The sequence below is a fragment of the Elephantulus edwardii genome, unplaced genomic scaffold (assembly GCF_000299155.1).
Source record: "Elephantulus edwardii isolate Elephantulus edwardi_28Jun2011 unplaced genomic scaffold, EleEdw1.0 scaffold00014, whole genome shotgun sequence".
NCBI classification, from domain to species: domain Eukaryota; kingdom Metazoa; phylum Chordata; class Mammalia; order Macroscelidea; family Macroscelididae; genus Elephantulus; species Elephantulus edwardii.
The window spans coordinates 29,445,238-29,466,100 of record NW_006399764.1 but is presented as its reverse complement, the minus strand read 5'-3'; the positions used below and the strand labels follow the sequence as shown (position 1 = coordinate 29,466,100).

At 52.1% G+C, this 20,863-nt stretch overlaps 1 protein-coding gene across 2 annotated transcripts in view; it reads left to right on the top strand.

The window, feature by feature from the left end:
• SMARCA2 (SWI/SNF related, matrix associated, actin dependent regulator of chromatin, subfamily a, member 2) overlaps window positions 1-20,863 on the top strand; it is a 191,004-nt gene that overhangs the window by 55,421 nt on the left and 114,720 nt on the right. For both annotated transcript variants that reach the window (XM_006881321.1, XM_006881320.1), the window contains exons 9-14: window positions 10,445-10,498; window positions 15,628-15,758; window positions 15,954-16,011; window positions 16,786-16,886; window positions 18,159-18,306; window positions 20,283-20,446. In XM_006881321.1, coding sequence (XP_006881383.1) covers window positions 10,445-10,498; window positions 15,628-15,758; window positions 15,954-16,011; window positions 16,786-16,886; window positions 18,159-18,306; window positions 20,283-20,446 — 656 coding nt within the window. The remainder of the gene's footprint in view (window positions 1-10,444; window positions 10,499-15,627; window positions 15,759-15,953; window positions 16,012-16,785; window positions 16,887-18,158; window positions 18,307-20,282; window positions 20,447-20,863) is intronic.

The window sequence follows — 20,863 nt, the reverse complement described above, 5'->3', positions numbered from 1 at the left end:
TGTGGTGCTGTGCACAGGTGTCCACGGGGTCACTGTGAGTCAGCACCTGCAAGAGGGTAGCAAACAACTGTGATGGACGGGTGCTGACCACCAAGTGAGTGAATAAAGGGGGCGAGGGTTACCAGTTAAAATAGAGAGCTCAGGATGGACCTCACTGAGATCAAGGCATCTGGGCAAGACTGTCACTTTGAGGACTAAGGTGCATTTGATCTAAGCTGTGCTTCTTAAGGACACTCTGGTGGCATAGTGGGTAAAGAATTGTGCACCCAACTCAAAAGCAAGCTGTTTGAACCCAGCAGGCTACTCCTTGGGAGAAAGATGGGCAGTCTCCCTCCATGTGATTGACACCTCTGAAAATCCACCCCGTGGTCAGCTCTGAGTGAGCTCCAACTTGACATCACATTTCAACAGCAACATGTGTGTGTGAAAGTTGGACAGTGAAGAAGGAAGACAAAGAATTGACGCTTCCAAGAAGAGATGTTAGAGAAGAGTACTGACCATACCAAGGACAAGGAAATGAACTCGTTGCTTAGAGGCAAGGAGGATGAGATTTCATCCTGTGCACCTGGGGCCTGTGATCAGGCTTGGCCATGTCCTGGAGAAAGACGTCATTCCGAGTAACGGAGAGGGAAGGAAACAGAGGAAGGCCCTCGATGAAGTGGGCTGTCCCTGCAGCTGCAGCAGCGAGCTCAGGAAAGCAGGTGGTGGGGCTGGTGGTGCAGGAGTGGGACGCTTTGTTCTGCCCTGCGTCACGTGGCAGGGAACCGAGTTGGCGACACCTAACAGTTGTCCTCATGGAAGCGGAATGCCACGTCGGCTCCTGTGATGGAGCAGCTGCGAGATTGAACCACCAGCCTTTTGGTTAGAAGTTGAGTGCTTTAAACACCAGACCACCAGGCCTCCTTTGAAGTCAGGAGCTCCACTTCACGATCTGCTGGCCACAGACGCAAGTCTAACACTGAGCCCCAGCTCTCAGCTCTGTGAAAGGGCGGCCAGCAGCTGAGCCGACCCTGGTTACCCATCTGTGGGTTTCTGTGTAAAGGCAGGTGCTACAGAGGCCACGCTCGGAGTGTGGTCCCTGCCGGCCGGCCTGCTCCGCAGCGAGCTGTCTGTTGCCTCTCTGACAGCTGTCTGTCTTTCACTCTGTTTCTCTCTGACTCCTTTGCTTTCTCAGTCCCTCTCACCTTTCTCTTTCTCCTTCCTCCTTCCTGCTCCATCAGTTACTCTTACAAATAAATTTCAGGAGTGTCGCGTTGAGTGTGAGAATTGTTGAGCGATGTATTGATCAGTAGATCTGTTGCCATTGGGTGAATTCCCATCAGCGATCTGCAGGGGAAGATAGAACGGGGCTTCTGTGGATGCAGATCTCTGGGGGAGCAAACTGCCGCCGCTTCCCCCCCGCCTGGTCAGGAGGAACTCAAAACTGCAGCCATCGTGTTGGTTATGATCCTACAGGACCAAGTAAACTTCCCTGTCAGGTCTCAGGCCGAGCGTCTATATGACACAGACGGTCAGACCTTGCTTCTGCGGGACAGCTGGTGGGTTCAGAAGGCAGCCTTTTGGTCAACAGCCCAACACTTCGCCCACTGCACCACCAGCCTGCCCAGGACGGCAATCCAGATGGTGAGAGGACAGTCCTTTTAAGATGGCAAAAGTCCCTTAGCATAATTTTCCAAAAGCCATTTGTTTCTAGTTCAGTTCTCACTTCTTGGCTCTTGTGTTTCTCAAAGTCCTGCTACCTCTGCCCTCGTGGGAACTGTGTTAGTTGAAAGTCATTCCTAAAATATCCCACCCTGTGGCTAGTGACTTAGCACACGGGCAGAGACAATGCCACAGGGTTAGATTCATATCTTTACTTCAGTGTCCAAAAACACAAGCCTTCCTAAAAGTTTGGGTTAAATTCCTGCTTAACTGGCTTGTCCAGGTCTTGGAGCTAAAACGTTCTAGTTGGTGTTCTCTGCAATCCACCACCAGCGGTAATGCCCCAGCTGCCTCCTAGTCTGATATTCCTGGGTGTAATTATAGGCGCCCTGGTGGTGTAGGGCGCACCAGGGTGCTAACCCAAAGGTTGGCAGTTCAAATCCACCAGCGACCTGTCGGGAGAAAGACAGGCAGTCTCCTCTCAATTTACAGCCTCAGAAGCATGATGGTCAAGGGCATCATGGGTTGGACTCACGGGATGGTGGTGGATTTGAGTGCCCAGTCACCCGGGTCATCACTCTTGGGCCACGGAAATGACAGAAGGAATAGGGGCAGAATTAGACTGTAAGGAACATTGTTTTCAGCATCCGATGATGGTTCCTGTCGGAACAGGAAGTGCATACACTCGGGCCTAGTCCATAGGGACTTTGCCAAATTAAAAAATACAGCAAATCCCCCTCCTCCCGCCACTGGCCCCACAGGAGAAAGACGGATAGACTCCTTCTGCACAGCTCACAGCCTCAGAACCAACGGGGGTTAGTGGAGTCAGTTCCACGTCACTGGTGATGAGACTTTTGAGTTTTTTATGGGATAGATTGCCAAAATATTTGGTGTTAAATTGTTCTGTTTGTTTAATGAAAAGAAGCCTTTCTCCACCCTGCACCATGTGGCAGCCTGAACAAGCAACTCCCTCCTTCCTCTTCCTGTGAACTCAGTCCCGTGTGACCAGATATGTGGAGGGTCGATTGACAGCTCACAGTGACCCCGGGTGGCAGGGTAGGTCTTCCCTGTGGGGTTTCCTTGACCGTCATCTCTGTGGGAGCGGAGGGCCAGGCCTTTCTCTGTGGAGTGGCCGGTGGCTTGGATCCTTTCCCTGACTGCGGAGTGTTGGGCGATGGTGCCGCCGGGACGTCCCCAGGCACCTCCTGTGCTGGTGAACGTTTCTAAATAAAGGCGTTTGTTCTGCTGTTGTTACTGCGTGACACTGAGTCAAAACTGGCTCAGAGCTGTCCCTCCAGAGGTTTCCAGAGGCAGTAAATCGCACAGGAAGAGACCGCCCACCTGTCTCCTGCAGAGCAGCTGGTGGATTCGAACGGCCTTCCTGTGGGTTGGCGGTGTAGCCACTTACCCCCGCGCCACCCCAGATGCCTTAAGTAGAGGTGAGGACTGGCATTCCCCCTGCGATCTGGAGACACGTTATTAATGAGTGATTCGTTTGTGTCTCTTCTGTAGGCAGGAGGAAGGCAGGTGCAGGGTTCCCTCAGCCTGTTGTAATTGTGGATGGGCTGTACCCCCATGTCTTCAGTCCGTGGCTTAAGCCGCAGCATCCCCTGGGAGTACTGATAACGTGTGTTTGTAATTGCATGACACAGGTAGCTGTGTGATGTGTCCTTATGCAGGGGGGACTGATACAGCTCCAGCTGCCGCTTCAGGACCCAGCATTTCCGGGACCTGGAGGGGCTGTGCACATGTCTGCACAGGTCACACACACTTTGGACTTAACCTGAATCCAAAGGAAAGGGAAGTTGTTTGTTTGTTAAAGCACCAGCTTGATGTAAGTATGAAGCTTTATACATCACCTCAACCAGATTCTTCACCTGAAAGAATCCAGGGCATGATGGGAGGAAGGACTGGACACCTCACAGTAGAGTAGACTGCCACCTGGCTTCCAGTTCACGTCATGACATGGCCAGCTCCAGGATGGAAGGAGCCCTGGTGGCCTAGTGGGTCTTCACCCATTCAGACCTCTAACCTTAAGGTTGACAGTTCGATTCTACCATCTGCTCCCGTTAAGATTCATAGCCCTGGAAACCCAGTGGTGGGTTTCTGGAAGTCAGGACTGAATGAGTGGCAGTGGGATTGGGTTTTTGATTTGGTGACACACTAAAGGCTCAGCTGTTCACCCAAAGGTTGATAGTTCAAATCCTCCAGTGGCTTTGTGAGAGAATGGATCTGTTTCCAGAAGGGAACAGCCTAGGAAGCCCTGTAGGGACCTCTGCTCTGTCATGTGGGGTCACTGCGTGTCGGCCTCAGCTCAGCTCCATCCAGCAGCAACAGCAGAGAAGGCCTGGTGGCACAATGATTAAGCACTGGGGTGTTAACTAGAAGGTTGATGATGGTTCAGACCTTGCCAGCTGCTCTGGGTGGGGGCAGATGTGGTGATCTTGTCCTGTAAAGATGACAGCCCGCCGGAGGACCCTGTGGACAGTTGCACTCTGTCACCTGAGGTTACTAGGAGTTAAAATCGACTTTTCTGGCAACAATAACAGGGCATATCTGGAGCTTCTGGGTGGGTAGTGTGGAAGTTTAACACGCTGAGCTGCTAACCGAAATGCTGGAGATTCTAATCCACTGAGAAGCCTTTCAGAAGAAAGGCCATTGGTCCTGATGTGGCCTGGCCATCTGTGGCACTCAGGGGTCCACGAGCAGCGTCCACTCCTCAATAGCGGGCTTGGTTTCTCAGGAACATGAATGAGTGTCGCATCTGAAGGCACCTAGCAGGGCCTGTGTATGCCCTCGACACAGTGACGTGCAGGTGTATCAACACCTGAACACAGGAGTCAGCCCTGCCCTGAGTGCTGAGCCGAAGGCACTGTCTTCCAGCTTTAACTCCACCACACACCAAATACCAATTTACTTTTTTACTTGGGCCACGAAGCAGTCCTCAGAACAGAGGAAGGAAACACTGCATGGTTCAAAATCAGGAAAAGACTGCATCAGGGATGTGTCCTGTCTCCATTCCCTTTCAATCTATATGCAGAACAGATCATTCGGAAGGCTGGGCTGTCTGCGGAGAAATGTGGCATCAGGATTGGAGGAAGATTAATCAACAACCTACATTATGCAGATGACACAACCTTGCTGGCTGAAACTGAGGAGGACCTGAAGCACTTGCTGAAACAGGTCAAGGACTGTAGTCTTCAATATGGATTGAAGACAAAGATTTCCACCACTGAGCCAGTTGACAACATCATGATGATGGAGAAGAGATTGAGGTTGTTAACAGTTACAACTTGCTTGGCTCCACAATCAACACTCTTGGCCCCAGCAGCCAAGAAGTCAAAAGATGAACTGCATGAGTTAAATCGACTGTCTGCGAAATCTCCAGAGTACTGAGAAGCAACGATGTCAGTGTAGAGACTAAGGTGCACCTGATCCAGGACATGGTCCTCGTAGTGACTGACTATGCATCAGAGAGCTGGCCAGTGACTAAGGATGACAGAAGAAGACTAGATCCCTTTGAGTTGTAGTGCAGGAGAATTTTGAACCGGACCACCAAGAAAAAGACTAGGTCTGTGAAACCAAGTTTTTCCTTGAAGGCTAGGATTTTGAAGCTCTGTCTCACATACTTTGGTCACATGGCCAGGAGAGACTGGTCGTTGGAGAAGGACATCATGCTGGGAAGGGTGGAGGGACAGTGCAGGAGATGAAGACCCCAGATGCGGGGATTGAAACAGTGACGAGGGCAGTGGGGGGGGGGGGTCATTGTGTCAGAGTCGGTGATACTGGCTCAGGAAAGAGCAGGCTTCAGAGCTGCCGGACATAGGGTCACTATGAGTTGCAGGTGACTCAGCAGCACATCACATTGTTATTTTTATATACTGTTGAGTCAATGCTGACTCGTGGCTGACCCATGTTTTAAGAGACAGTAAAGTTGATTTCCTGTCTTTCTCCTGTGGAGCAGCTGGTGGATTTGAACCATGTACCTTAATAGTTACTTACTGTCCTTTAAGTGACAGACACCCTTGCAGGACCGGGAACAAAAATAGACTGGCATCCCAGGCCTGCGGTCTTTACGAAGCAGCTCTGATGATGCCGTTGCCAGTCTTAGCAGAGGCACGAAGACTAGTCTTGTGGATTCTTTTCCTGTGTGCAGATCTGCGCTCAAACACAGGCTGTGTCCTCAGTAATTCTGACCCGGTGACTCCATGCGTAGAGCGTTCCCTTGGGAGTTTTGAGGCTGAGACCTTTCAGAAGCAGATTGCCAGGCCTTTCTTCCAAATCACCTCGGGGTAGGTTTGAAAGTTCACCACTGCCACGTTGATTCTGATTCACGGTGACCCTTTCATGTTTCTGAAGCCACAGATCCTTATGGGAAGACAGCGCCCACCTCTCTCCACGGTGCCGTAGCTGGATTCGAACCACCGGCCTTTTGGTTAGCAGCCCAGCCTGTAACCCAGTATGCCAACAGGGCTCTTTTGTGGGTAGTGGAATCGTAATTCAGATCCCAGCCCCAGCAGAGCATGACTCAAACAGAAAGTGGGTGATGGTCACGTCGCCCGGCTCTCCTGGGACGGAGCGGAGATTCTGACTCAGGGGGACCCCCCCCCCCATGAGGAACCAGCTTTGCTCATTGGACATTGCCCAGTGGGTGAAGACTTAGTGGACTTTCTTCGATGAGTTAAGGGATGTTAAGTGATGAAGGGGCTCGAGTATGGGCTCGGCTTGGTAACTCGTCTATGACGTGTCCACGCGGATGCATCCTTCGGGTTGGTTTTGATTCTGCTGATTTAGAGGATGTGTGGATTTTCCGTGAACCGTTATGGAAATGCCTGACAAGTGCTGTTTGCTTCGATCTTGGAATGAGTTTCTTCATTGTATCTCATCTAGTCTTTGTTGGCTAAGTTCAGGTAGCTTCTCTGATTTGTGTGGAGAGAATAGTGGGATTAATTGACTTTCTCTCTTTAATTAAAACAGCGGCCTGAGCAGAGGGCCTGGGAGTTCTAACAATGGAGCTGACATTGGTCGGCCACGGGGGTGACTTTCTCTGAGCTGAGTAGCCTGGTCAGTGTTGGCTTGTCCCTCCCTTGCCAAGCAGAAGGCCGGGGATATCTTGGATATTAACCATTCCTTTCGAGCTTGTAAATGTTTCCAGTTTAGGGTGGTGTAAACAACAACAGTTAATTTTTGAGAAATCATAATCAAAGGGTGTATTCCACTTTGATAAAAGCTGTGTTTTGATGCCTTTATGCTTCAGCATATTTGCATTTTTTAAGGATGTTATATTTTCCAAGAACTTCAAGACATCCTCAGTGGTCATCCTCAGGGGACATGGAAAAGTGGTCTTGTGCATTAGACAGTTTCTGTAAAAGCTATTTGTCAAGGGAGAGTGTTTTCAGGGAAGGCAGGAATGTATCGAGGAGTGTATGTCTCATATAATAAGCAGCGTTGAGTTAATGTTGATTCTGTACCATTCTCTAAGTTTTTAATTAATTAAGGTTTGGGGACAAAGAGGAAAGCAGATTTTCTTAAATGTCTTGATTAAGGAAATGACTGATTTTATTACTACACAGATGTGGTGCTATTCTCAGGGATATTGAATAGAAGGAGTTTGTGGAGATGGAAAGGAATGGGTGGTACAGTGGAATAAGCAGTGGGTAGTTGAGCTGTACTCGTGGTTGCTGTGACGCTGAAGCCTGTGACAGTGATGTGCCAATCATGGTAATGGGCGCCCATGGTGGACAGTGTTGGCTGGAGCTTCCCGACTAAATCAAGCCTGGAAGCAGGAGCGGCATCCACTTCCGAAATGGCTTGCCTCCAGGAACTCTGTGTATGAGCAGTGCTCAGGCCGTTCGTTCATAGGGTCACTGTGAGTCGTCTACGACTCGACGGCATCAAACAACAACAACAGTTGAGCTGTAGTAGGTTGAACCTCCCACCGCTCCTTGGGAGACAGTTGAGACAGTTTCTCTTTCTAAAGTATCGCAGCCTCAGAAACTCCATCGGCACTTTCTGCTCTGGGCTGCAGAGTCGACATGGCTGGGACTTGCCGAGGTGGCAGTTGATGCCTTAAGTGATGTTATGCAAAACTTTTATATAGACCAAGAGACAGTCATTTGAGCAGAATAGGGGAATTTTGTGTGGCTTAGGAAAACTCAGGAAAAGTGTGTTTCGGGGTGGCACCTTCTCACCAGACTTTTCCAATCTGTACGCTGAGCAAATCAGTCAAGAAACTGAACTCTCTGAAGAAGAATATAGCGTTAAGTTTGGAGGAAGACTTGGCAGCAATACCCAGGGAGCACCGCTTTGCTTGCTGAAAGCGGACGGTGCGAGGAGCATATATTCTGATGAAGAGCAAAGACGGCAACCTTCGGTACGGCTTACACCTCAGCATCCAAGAAGCACAAAGCCTCACCTCTGGACAGTGGCCAGCAGCATGTTACATAGGGGAAAGATTGACATCATCAAGGGTTTCATTCTGCTTGGATCCAAACTCACCCCCGTGGAAGCAGTAGTCAGTGAGGCAACTAACATTGAAAATTGGGTAGATCTGCTCAGAAACCTTCACTCAGTAAGTGTTGAGAAGGGAGAAATCACTCAGGACTGAGATGCGTCTGACCTCATACGCACATGAAAGCCAGATAGACTGAAGACTTGATGCCTTTGAATTATAGCATTTGCAAAGAATATTGAATGTGCCATGGACTTCCAGAAGAATGAACAAATTTATCTTGGAGAAAGTATCGTCAGAATGCTCCTTGGGAGGGGAATTGTCCTCACCTGTGTCGTGTATTCTGGGTGTGTCACCAGGACGGAGCAGGCCCTGGAGAAGGACATGATGCTGGCTAATGTGGAAGTGAAGGAAGGCGCTAATGAGATGGACGGATACACACAGTACCAGCGGTGTGGACGGTCAGCACCACGCAGGGCTTCCTTCTAGCGTACTTGACGTTGCTAGGAGGTGGTACTTAACAACACTAACAACCACTGAGGTGCACCTGAGAGCTGGACAGTGGATAAAGATGACAGGAGAAGAATTGATGCCCGAGAGCTGTGGTGTTGGAGAAGAGTGCTGAATATTCATCCCGTGGACAGCCAAGAGAACGAACAGATATGTCTCGGAGAAAGTGCCGCCCGAGAGCTCAGTGGAGGTCAAGTTGACAAAGCTTCATTGCACATACTTTGGGCATGTTGCTAGGAGGTCCTGTTCCTTGGAGAGGGACATCATGCTTAGAAAGGTGGAAGGTCAGTGAAGGAGAGGAAGACTTTCAGTGAGTTGGATTGACACAGTGACACAATGAGTTTTAGTGTGTCAGAGATTGTGAGGACAGTACAGGATAGGACAGGGTTCCTCCCTGTTCTTTAGAGGGTCATTGTGAGTTGGATTTGACTCAGTGGCACCTAACAACCACCACCACGATAATGTAATTTTCCAGTGATTCCTTTAAAATGAGAATCCTGCAAAAGTGATATGATGGTTTTCCTTTGTCAGAGAATGGTGTGATAAATTGAAGAGAGTCTAGCCTGTCTTGTGTACGTCACTGCTGAGATCGAGGTGTGTACAGATGTTGGGGATTTTGAGAGATGAGTGTGACCCACAGGGGTGTGGTGGGAGAGGAGCGCACTCCGTGGGGCTTTTTCTGCTGTAATCTCAGGAAGCAGCAGTTCACCAGGTCTTTGTTATTTTTTTAAATATTTTTCTGCATGCGTGCACATACGTGTGTGTGTGTGTGTGTGTGTGTGTGTGTGTGTGTGTGTGCCGTCAAATCAGATCTGACTGGTATAGGAGGCGATTGTCTCTCCTTCTCAACCAGGTACCTCAGTGATTGCAGCGCAGCTTCTTGCCACTAGGCCACCAGAGCTCTCCTCACCAGGTCTTTCTTCTGAATCTCCAGCCTTCCGCTCAGCAGCAGAAGGTGGAGCCATCCCTGTCCCCCTCGTGGATTTTCGGGTGTGAAGTAGAGTGTTTCCCGTTAAGACTTGCTTTGTGCCAAGTAAGAACCTACTGACGATAGAGTGGAGCAGCTAGTGGATTCGAACTCTGTTCCTTTGGGGTGGTAATGCAATTCCTTACCATTAAGTCACCAAACTGAGGAGGAGGTCACTATGAGTTCTTCTCCATAGGTTTTTATAATAAATGACCATGCAGTGTTGGCTCTTTTGTGACTGCCTGGCTTCGCTCAGGACAGTGTTCTGTAGCGTCTTCCATGTTATTATTTTGCAAATGCATCTTTAGGGTTGCATAGTATTCCACAGCATACACACACAGCAGTGTCTTTGTCCCTTTCATGTATGGTGGACACCTGGGCTGTTTCCTCCTCTTTGCTGTTGTATGTGATGCTACGTGGACACAGGTGGACATATTCATGTTGCAGCTCTTACTTCTTGAAATGTGTTCTATAAACACCCCAGTGAAAGCAAAATAAAACCTGATTAGGGACAAGGAAGAGCGTACTGACGGTGACATGTCTTCAATGGGCTGAATGGGAGAACTTCTCAGATGTGCACCACGTCCTGATGCCACTTTGTCTACGGTGGAAGGGTCACTGAAGTCCTCGTCCGTATGGCCCTTCTGTGCTGGCCTTGAACCACAACCACCTTGAAATGACTCAGCAGGTCGTCGATAAACTACATGTTTCACCTCAGATGGTGAAGAGCAGGGAAAGGCTGAGGCGTCTGTGCTCCTGCGATGGTGGGTGGTGATGGGTGGTCATCGGGTGGCCCGTATCGGGGGTTACCGCCCGCGCTCCCTCTGTCCAGCGTCCTGGTCTGCACGTGTAACTCTTGCCTTGCTGTTTTGCAGAAGGCTGAGGAGAACACCGAAGGAGGGGAGTCTGCCCTGGGCCCCGACGGAGAGGTAAGCCATCGCCGTTGCAGCTGAGAGGGGGCCTCGTCCGTTCCCTGCATGTCCCCGTTTCCTTTCAGCTCAGCGTGCAGTATTAACTAAAACAGAAGTGCATCCGCACAACAGAAAATGACGCTGTGTGAGAGGGGCGTGGTGGCGAGCAGGGCCGACCTCATTGGCTGCACTTGCTATATTGCATTTTGCACCGGCTGAGGTTTTGTGCCGGTTGCACGGTCGCCGTCTCTCCAACAGCACGTGCCCGCTTCCTGCTTCCGTGCCTCCTCTGGTCATTCTCAGTGTGTCTATCTTGTTCCTCATGCCCTGGCCCACTTCATAGACTGCCAAACCCACTGTCCACTAAGGCCACGTCCCATGGGGCTGTCAAGGCTGAAATCTTTACAGATACAGCACAGACCGCCTTGTGTTTGCTCAGAGAAGCAGCTGGTGGACCCACATAGCATGTAGCGCACTGCGTCACCAAGGCTCCCTCGAAGACCCCATTCTAGTGTGGGTTTAATTCTGTACACGGGAAAACAGGAAAGAGTGCTGTAACTCCCTTTATTTGGTTGGTCAAGAACAAAACTCACAGTCTCTCTGAGTAACTTGCTTTCCTTGTAGATGAATCAACATTTGTTGGGTATCATCCTAGAATTTCTAGCACATATATGTGAGGACACATGATGTAATATGAATCTTAAGTGACTCTTTTTATTTTTATTATTTTTTTTCAATCCTAAGTGACTCATAATTCCAGGCTCCCCAGTATATTCCACTTACCGGTACAGACACGTAACATCTGACCCTACTTTCCTAGTTTGTTAAAAATTTGACGTTATATAAAAATACCTAAGCCCAATAGTTCATTAATTTGATGAACTAATTTTTGGATATATAGTCTTAAGTTTTATTTCCTGGTAATTACAATGAAAAGAATCCTGGTGGTGGGCAGCATAGTGCATCAGGCTGCAAAGAGAAAGGTCAGTAGTTCAAATCCACCATCTGCTCCATGGGAGAAAGATGAGCAGCCTTGACCCATGAAGACCTTACAGCCTCGGAACCCGATGGTCAGTCGCTGTGAGAAGGAGCCGACTCCAGAGCTGTGAACTTGGGGGTCTGTCCTGCAGCCGTCTCCTGAGCGTTCAGAGTGTCTGTTTACTGCATTTGTGTGTGTGTTTTTCTGAGAATCTGGCAGTTCCATGGCTGTGTGTGGTGTGAGCACCGCTCAGGGAGTTTTGAGTAATGCCCGCCGCACTCTGCAGTGTCCACTCCCTGCTTCTACCCACATCCTCACTCCAGAGGCCGCAGCTTCCTGTTCCTCCGAGGCCTGAAGGGAACAGTGACACAGGAGGGTGGCGGAGCCACAGAAGGCGGCACCTGGCTTTTCAGGGGACACGAGGGCCGATGGTGGCACCCCTCTGTGCCCCCTCTTTTGCTCCTTGAGCCCGTGGCTGCCTTTCCCAGGAAGGACGAAGCGCCTCATCTTGGCACAGAAGCGGAGGCTGTCCTCGTACAGCCCCGGAGGTGGACAGGACAGTCTGGAGGGAAGCGTCCCGATTTTTAAAGGCCATTTTGTGGCTAATCACTAATACCTCAGCTCCTTATAACAAGAGTCACCAGGAAGAGAATTGACTTGACCCACAGTCAAAGCCTCCTTAAGGTCTGCGGTAGGCGGGTAAGCGTGAGCTTCCCTGTCCTTACCTACGAACCTGTAGCAAACGACTTCCTTCCGTGGTTTCAGCACACCAGGGAGTGAAGTCGCTCAGTGAAGTCGCTCCCTACAGATCAGCCTCCACTTGCCTCACTTTACAGGGTCCTCGGCCCCCAGAAATCACACAAGCAGGCTGCTTCCTTCCCTTTAAGAAGAACACAGAAAAAAAATGACTTGGCATGAATTGTCTAAACATCTTAGTTTATCTTTTTACTCAACTCAAGCTCATTGCCAAACCAGCTCAATGTTGACCATGACCAGGGGGTTTTCAGAGGCAGTAAGTCACACAGAAGGAGACATGCCTACCCTTCTCCCAAGGAGCGGCTGGTGGATTTGAACTGCCTGACTTTGGGTTGGCAGCACAGCTCCCTACCCACTAGGCCAGCAGAGCTTATTGCTTTTAAGGAAATCCCAAAATAAAACCAAAACCCTACTGTCCTCGGTGAGTTCCTGGGGGACCCTGAAGGACAGAGTAGACCTGCCCCAGGATTTCCAGTCCTGTGGTTGTGTCTTTCTCCCACGGAGGCACCTGCCGGCTTCAGTTAGCAGATGAATGCTTTACCCACTGTTGCCACCAGGGCTCCTCCTTCCTAGTCCAGCCTTTCCACACGCAGCCTTGCCTGGGCAGCCTCTCCTGGATAAACACGCCTGGTACTCAGTAACACTCCTTTGCATAAGGCCACTCTCTCCTTGACCTTTAAAACAGTTTATTCTCCAAAGTGAGTTAAACACAGCCCTGTCAATGTCATTGACTCCCGTAATTTCCTGAGCAGGCCATTATTGATGGACTCTGGGAATGGACTCCGGTTCGGCCTTCTTCCGTTCATCAAGTCTCAAGTTAGCAGAGCTTTTCCCTTGATCAAGATGCCTGGTGACATAGTGGCTTGTGTGTCGGGCTGCTTACTGAGAGGTCAGCAGTTCAAATCCGTCAGCAGCCGTGAGGGAGAAGGTTGAGCACTCTGCTTCTGTCGAGGTTTCCAGGCTCTGAAGCCCAGGGGAGGCTGGTCATGAGTCAGAATCCCCTTCATGGCCCCGGGGGGTGTGGGGGTTTTATCATCCTTAGAAATGCCAACGGCTTGGTGTTGGATGTCAGTCTCTCCCTGTTGCAAATGTCTGAATGGCCCTTGGCTACAAACGGAAAGATTGGGAGTTCAAGTCCACACAGAAGTGCATTGGACGAAAGGCCTGGCTGTCTGCTTCCTCAAAACCAGTCATTGGAAACCCTGCGGAGTTCTGCTCAACCCTCAGACACGTGTGTGGTTTCCAGGGGGTGGTCGAGGTGAAAACTTCGGCTTTGGGTTTTGCAAAGAGGACACTGGCTGTGCAAAGATTAGACTGACCACTGACCACCAGTGCAATGGCATGGGCCTGCCACATGCCCTGTGCTTGCCTGGCTTCCTGGTGGGGAGTGTACAGTCGGGCTTCTTGTTTGTAAATGGCCACTCTCGCCTCCCCCTGAGTAGAGATGATGCTGACGGGAAGGGTGACGGGCTCAGGGTGGGTCTCTGCACTGTGGGGGCTGGTTATTGACCCTCTATCTCGAGCCACACACTGGGGAGATGCCTTAACAGTGGTCAGGGCTGGGACGGGATTGAGGAGTGTTGCATTCACTCTTAATCCTTCCACAGCTGTTTAGATTATTCTGCAGGGAGCTCAGGCTTGGTGGTAAGGAGCTGCACTGCCAAACCAGAGGCACACAGTTCGAATCCACCAGCTTCTCCTGGGAGAAAGATGGGCCGTGGCCTCCTGAGTTATTTACAGCCCCTGGAAACCCACAAGAGGACCACAGGACAGGACAGGCAGGGTTCAGAGTAGTGTCCATAGGGTCGCTGTGAGTCACAGTTGACAGCACTTAACAGGTTTATCAGGGGATCATGTCACTTCACTTTACCACTATACCTGTGTGTTTTGGGGGTCACAATTCAGTGTAAGACAGAGGAATTGTAGTTTTATACACAAAACTGAAACACCTCTTTACGATAGAGTCAACGTGTGGTGACTCTGAAGTGGACCTGCTTTTCCCACGTCCAAGGCAAGCATTTTTTGGAAGCAGGCTGCCCCATCTTTCATCAGAAATGCAGCTCCAACTACTGACCTTAAGGGTAGTGGTCAGTTGCCTTAACCCCTGCGCCACCAGGGCTCCCTTGGTGCTCAACTACTAACAAGATTGGTGCTTCACACCCAGCCCGCAGCACCACGCAATAAAGGCCTGGCAACCGGCTTCTGAAAGGACTGTGTTGTCACCGTTGAGCGGGTCCTCACTCACCGCAACCCCACGTGACAGAGCAGAACTGCCCACAGGCTGTCAGAGTGTCCTCTTTATGGGGACAGATTGACAGATCTTTATCCTCCAAAGGTGCTGGGTGGATTTGAACCCCCAACCTTTCAACTTGAAGCTAAGTGCTTAACCTCTGTGCCAGCCGGGCCCCTTCCTTACAGATTCTAACTCTGGCAAACTCTGATGGCCCTAGTGGCAAGAAGCTGCACTGCAATCCCAGAGGTGAGTGGTTCAAATCCACCAGATGCTCTGCTGGAAAAGGAGGGACAATCTCCGCCTGTACCAGTCAGATCCAATTTGCTGATACACACGCACAAAGAGAAAAATAATAAAAATTTTAAAAGGCCCAACTAAACTCTAACTCGATGCCATCGAGTCAGAACAGCGCAGCTCGCCCTCCGGCGAGTTTTTTGAGGGTGTAAATCACACAGGAGGGGAAGGCTCAGCTTCCTCCCAGAAGCAGCTGGTGGACTGGAGGGTCCAGCAAGCTGCTGCCTGTGGGTCAGTGACGCAGCTCCGTGGTCAGCACTGCTGGAGCTTGCCTGACTCACTGCCCTCAAGGCACTGCCCTCTAGCCACTGCAAGGTGCCTTGTGGGCCAGAGGAGACGGCCTGTGGGGCTTCCCAGGCGACCATCACCACTGTCACATCTTCTCCTGCAGAGCAGCCTGTGGTTTCAAACCACTGACATTTCCCTCGGCAGCTGAGGCCTTAAACACGCACTGCCATGGCTCTTTTCTAGAAAGATGAGTCTAAATAAAAACTAAACTAATTACTGAGTCAGTTCTGCTTCAAAGGGACCCTCTACTGAGTTTGTGAGACTGAAAATCTTCTCAGGAGAAGAGTAGCCATCTTTCTTTCTCAGAGCAGTTGGTGGATTCAAACTCCTGACCTTCTACTTAGCAGCCTGACTCTCTACCACCAGGACCAGGCAAGAGAAGCCCTGTAGCGTGCAGTTGTGCTCTGTGACGCGGGGCTGCTGGGAGTCAGAGTGGACTCTCTCCTAGGTTCAGGGGTTTTATTTCGGGAGACGTGGTGTCCACTGCCCATGGGGCCTCATTTGGTGCTGAGGTCTGCACACACACAGGGTCCGACGCTGGGCACTTCTGGGTTGGTCCAGCATCCGCTCATGGTGCGTCTGATCCCTCCCTCCCAGCCCATCGATGAGAGCAGCCAGATGAGTGACCTGCCCGTCAAGGTGACCCACACAGAAACCGGAAAGGTCCTTTTCGGCCCAGAAGCTCCCAAAGCGAGCCAGCTGGATGCCTGGCTGGAGATGAACCCCGGGTAAGGCGTTGGCCCTTGTGGGGTCAGGCTGCCCCCATGATGCTTGACAGTCACGTGACAGTTGCCTTTTCTTCCACGTTTTTTCTTCCCTGTTGTTCTCTTCTGCGGGGACCATGGCAGTCGCATTGCCTGCACCTACTTTTGTTTTGGGACTTAAAGTAACTAATCTCCCTTCCCCGTGGCCTTTTCCTGCAGCTACGAGGTGGCCCCTCGGTCGGACAGCGAGGAGAGTGACTCCGATTACGAAGAGGAGGTGTGTGCGCATCTGTGTCTCTGTTTCTGGTCTGGTGGTTCGGAGGTCGGGGGCGCCGTGTCTCCCTGAAGTCGGGACCAGCCTGTGTCTTTCTGTGTCTCTGTCACCCTTCATGTGAAGAGCAGGGCAGGAGATTGGAGAATGTGCTCATGGCACAGGCTCCGCGGTGGAGGTGGAGAGACTTGGTGAATTCCAAATCTCTTAGCTCACAAGGAAAGGGAACAACGCCCTGGTGGATCAGTGGTAGAATTCGCACTTTCCCACAGGAAGCCCAGGTTCAAATCCTGTCCAGTGCACCTTGGACGCAGCCACCACCTTTCTGTCTGTGGAGGCTTGTGTGTGGCTGTGATGCTGAACACATTTCAGTGGCATTTCTGGACTAAGGCTAGGAAGAAAGGCCTGGTGATCTCCTTTTGAAAATCAGCAAGTGAATCCCCAGATCACAGAAGTCTGATGTGGATTTAGTTACGAGGACGGCACAGGAGGAAGTGTCTTCTTGTCGCCCTTGTGTCTGGGGTCCTCGTGAGCCAGTGTTTACGTCAGTATACACAAACCCCCAGCGCCCAGGGGACCACTGGTGGGCAGTGACCCCCTGAGGGCCCCTTTGACCAGCTCTGGCTCAGTGAGTCACACAGCAGCGCAACTGTAACTGTTGAGACAGACGTGCAATTTCCCTCTTCACTGTCATTATGATTTCATCCTTTTCCCACGAGGCCCCTGGCAGGGGTACCCTGCTTGAATGTCACTATCTGCCTGTTTCCCTCTGACCGCCAGGATGAGGAGGAAGAATCCAGCAGGCAGGAAATGGAAGAGAAAATTGTGCTGGATCCCAACAGCGAAGACGTGTCTGAGAAGGACGCCAAACAGATCATCGAGTGAGTGTCCCGCAGAGCTGTCCTCCAGGGAGGTGCTTCACAGGGGCTCAGCAGGGACCCAGCGCTCAGGCCAGGTTCCCTTTGTTCATTTGAGGTCAAGCAGGCCTGCATTCAGTCCTGGGCCCACAGCTCTTCTGTTAGCAGGCCCCCGGCAGAGTGATGACCTTCCCTGGCCTTGACATTGTGATGTGCACACGGTGTTGTTGTTGTTGTTGTGTGACTACCACTCATAGCAGCCCGATGGACAGTGGCTCAGAGCCTGGCCCTGTCCTGAGCCAACCTCCGTGTCTCTGACACACCTGCCTCCAGTGCCACAGTCACTGTCAGTCTGGCTCATGTGCGCACCGTAAGAATGATTATATCATGCTCACCTTGCTTATAGTTTTGGATTGAGATCTGGTGGTGCAGTGGTTAAGGTACATGACTGCTGACCAGAAGGTCAGAGGTTCAAACCCACCAGCTGATCCATGGGAGAAAGGTGTGGCAGTCTGCTTCTGTATAGATTTATGGCCTTGGGACCCCATGAGCAGTTCTACCCCGTGAGTTCTAACCCCATGAGTTCCACTCCATCCTGTAGGCTCCCTGTGAGTCTTATGTGGCTTGACAGTCATGGGTTTCAGTTGCTGGGTTTTAGAGGGAAGATTAAAGATGCAGGTTCCATTCCAGGCCGTGCTCCCCGTGCCCAGCCACCACCCATCGATGAGTGGAGCTGAACAAGCTTCCGCAGAGTGTCCAGACTAAGGTAGACAAGGAAGAAAGACCTGGCACTCAGCTTCCAAGAAGGAACCACTGAAAACCCTATAGATCACAGAGGTCACATGAGGGGAGGGGTGCGCACAGAGGTCACATGAGGGGAGGGGTGCGCACAGAGGTCACATGAGGGGAGGGGTGCGCACAGAGGTCACATGAGGGGAGGGGTGCAGGGCCTGGCCTGTTTCATCCTCTCACACGGCTGGGCACCAGGAGTCGGGACCAACTCGGCATCCTTGTCCAACATGGTAACGTTTGTTTACATTAAGGCGTGTGCTGTTAGCTGCCACAGTCAGGTCCGGCTCACGGTGGCCCTGTGTGTCTGGAGGTCTTCAGGCTTCACTGGTCAGACTTCCAGCCCTTTCTTCTGAGGCACCTCTGGATGGGCCAGTAGTTGAGCACTGACCCGTGGGTGCCCCACAGGAGCTGCAGTAGAGGTCATGGGTAAACCATGGCTGCTACAGCTCACCAGGCTGAAGGGGCGTAAAAGACCCAGGCATGGATGTCTGTGTGTCCCCCCAGGACGGCCAAGCAGGACGTGGACGACGAGTACAGCATGCAGTACAGCGCCCGGGGCTCACAGTCCTACTACACCGTGGCCCACGCCATCTCCGAGCGCGTGGAGAAGCAGTCAGCCCTGCTCATCAACGGCACATTGAAGCACTACCAGGTGAGGCCACGGCTGGGTGCCCCGCAGCCGGCCACGTCCACGGGCCAGGCTTCCACACCTCGGCCATCCACATCCACAGTCCAGGCTTCCACACCTCGGCCATCCACATCCACGGTCCAGGCTTGCACACCTCGGCCATCCACATCCACGGTCCAGGCTTCCACACCTCGGCCATCCACATCCACGGTTCAGGCTTCCACACCTCGGCCATCCACATCCACGGTTCAGGCTTCCACACCTCGGCCATCCACATCCACGGTCCAGGCTTGCACACCTCGGCCAGCCACACCTGTGGTTCAGGCTTCCACACCTCAGCCAGCCACACCTGTGGTTCAGGCTTCCACACCAGGGCCACTTCTCAGGTCCCATGACGTGGAGGCTGGGGTGCTCCCATGGCCCCTGCAGGCCAGGTTTTGAAGCGTCCCATTTACTGTATAGGGTCTGACCGCTTGCTCCAATGTGGCCGCCAGCTGAGGCCGGGAGGTGGGTGGAAGGGACGAGGATGGAGAGGAATTTTGCTTTAAGGAAATACCAGCTTGCTGTTTGGACCTATCTCATTATGGGCTCTTTCAAAATGGAAAGCCCAGCCTCGTTCTTTCATTAGGGAACATCTGAACCTCATCTTGAAATAGCTGGCCGTCCAGTGGGTTTTCAGAGGAAGTAACTCTTGCGGAAGGAGACTGCCCATCTTTCTCATGGCAGGCAGTTGGTGGATTCGAACCACAGGCATCGGGTTGGAGCACAGCTTTTTACCATTAATGGGCACCAGAGCTCGGAATCCACACAATAGACAGATCTGTAAAGTGAATAGAAGTCCTCACTCCTGAGAACAGCCAACTAGACAAGAACAAAAGGGCCTTAAGTGCCCAGGGAGGAACCTCGGAAGACAGAACAGACGAGGGTAGAAGGATGGGTGGAAACAAGAATCACAGAGCAGAAGTGGGTAGAGCAGAGAATGGTGGAATGGCAAACCAATTTGTACTGTGAACTTTTGATCAAACTACCATAATAAAATTAATCATACTATTAGAAGATGCTCTGGTGACATAGTCTGTATGCTGTGTTTCTAGACAGCTCCTTCCCTGGGGCTCTTCCCCTTAGAGGTCAACAATGTCACGTACTGTCTGGGAGTTTATTCTCCCCCGCCCTTGGTGGGTGCAGGCCTAGCAGAGTGTCCTCTGACTCGCTGACCCTGCCCGCATGGGAGATTCTCTTTTGCAGGAAGGTTGTTCCCCACCTGCGTCCTTCCTCCTAGTCCTGCCTCCTGGCCTGTCCATCTCTTGTCCCCCACCTGTGTCCTTCCTGCCTCTTGGTCCTGCCTCTTGGCCCATCCATCTCATCCCCCCACCTGCATCCTTCCTGCTGGTCCTGCCTCCTGGCCTGTCCATCTCTTGTCCCCCACCTGCATCCTTCCTGCTGGTCCTGCCTCCTGGCCTGTCCGTCTCTTGTCCCCCACCTGCGTCCTTCCTTCCTGCTGGTCCTACCTCCTGGACTGTCCATCTCTCATCCCCCCACTTGTGTCCTTCCTGCTGGTCCTGCCTCCTGGCCTGTCCGTCTCTCGTCCCCCACTTGTGTCCTTCCTGCTGGTCCTGCCTCCTGGCCCGTCCGTCTCTCGTCCCCCACTGACTTTCGATCTTGGCGGGGTTGAGATCTGAGTTGTCTTGGATTTTCTTCGTTTCTAGTTAATCCTCAAACTGCACGCACTCAAATGTCAAATCAGGACAAGCTGGCGGAGCTGCTTAAAGTTCTCAGCAGCATGTGGCCGACGCCACCTCGCGATCCAGTTAACACCCAGCTACTGCCCAGGATCAGGCGTTGGGGACTCGGACTGTGGGTCCCTGCCCCCCCGACTCCGGGGAGCCCTGCATGGCCGCGCGGGGTTGAGAAGTGGCCTCCTGGCTGGTTGTGGAGTGGGTGCCGGTGGGCATCTGCTGCGTGGCTCTGCGGTGACTGAAGCCGTCCCCCTCTGTTTTCAGCTGCAGGGCCTGGAGTGGATGGTGTCCCTGTACAACAACAACCTGAACGGCATCCTGGCGGACGAGATGGGCCTGGGTAAGACCATCCAGACCATCGCCCTCATCACGTACCTGATGGAGCACAAGAGGCTCAACGGCCCCTATCTCATCATCGTGCCCCTCTCGTGAGTACAGCCGCCGGTCCCCCTGCGTGCAGCCGCCGGTCCCCCTGTGTGTACGTAGTGGGCAGTGTCGTGAGTACAGCCGTTGGTCCCCCTGTGTGTACGTAGTGGGCAGTTTGTGAGTACAGCCGCTGGTCCCCCTGCGTGCAGCCGCTGGTCCCCCTGTGTGTACGTAGTGGGCAGTGTCGTGAGTACAGCCGTTGGTCCCCCTGCGTGTACGTAGTGGGCAGTGTCGTGAGTACAGCCGCTGGTCCCCCTGCGTGCAGCCGCTGGTCCCCCTGCGTGTACGTAGTGGGCAGTGTCGTGAGCAAAGCCGCTGGTCCCCCTGCGTGTACGTAGTGGGCTGTGTCGTGATTACAGCCGCTGGTCCCCCTGCGTGTACGTAGTGGGCAGTGTCGTGAGTACAGCCGCTGGTCCCCC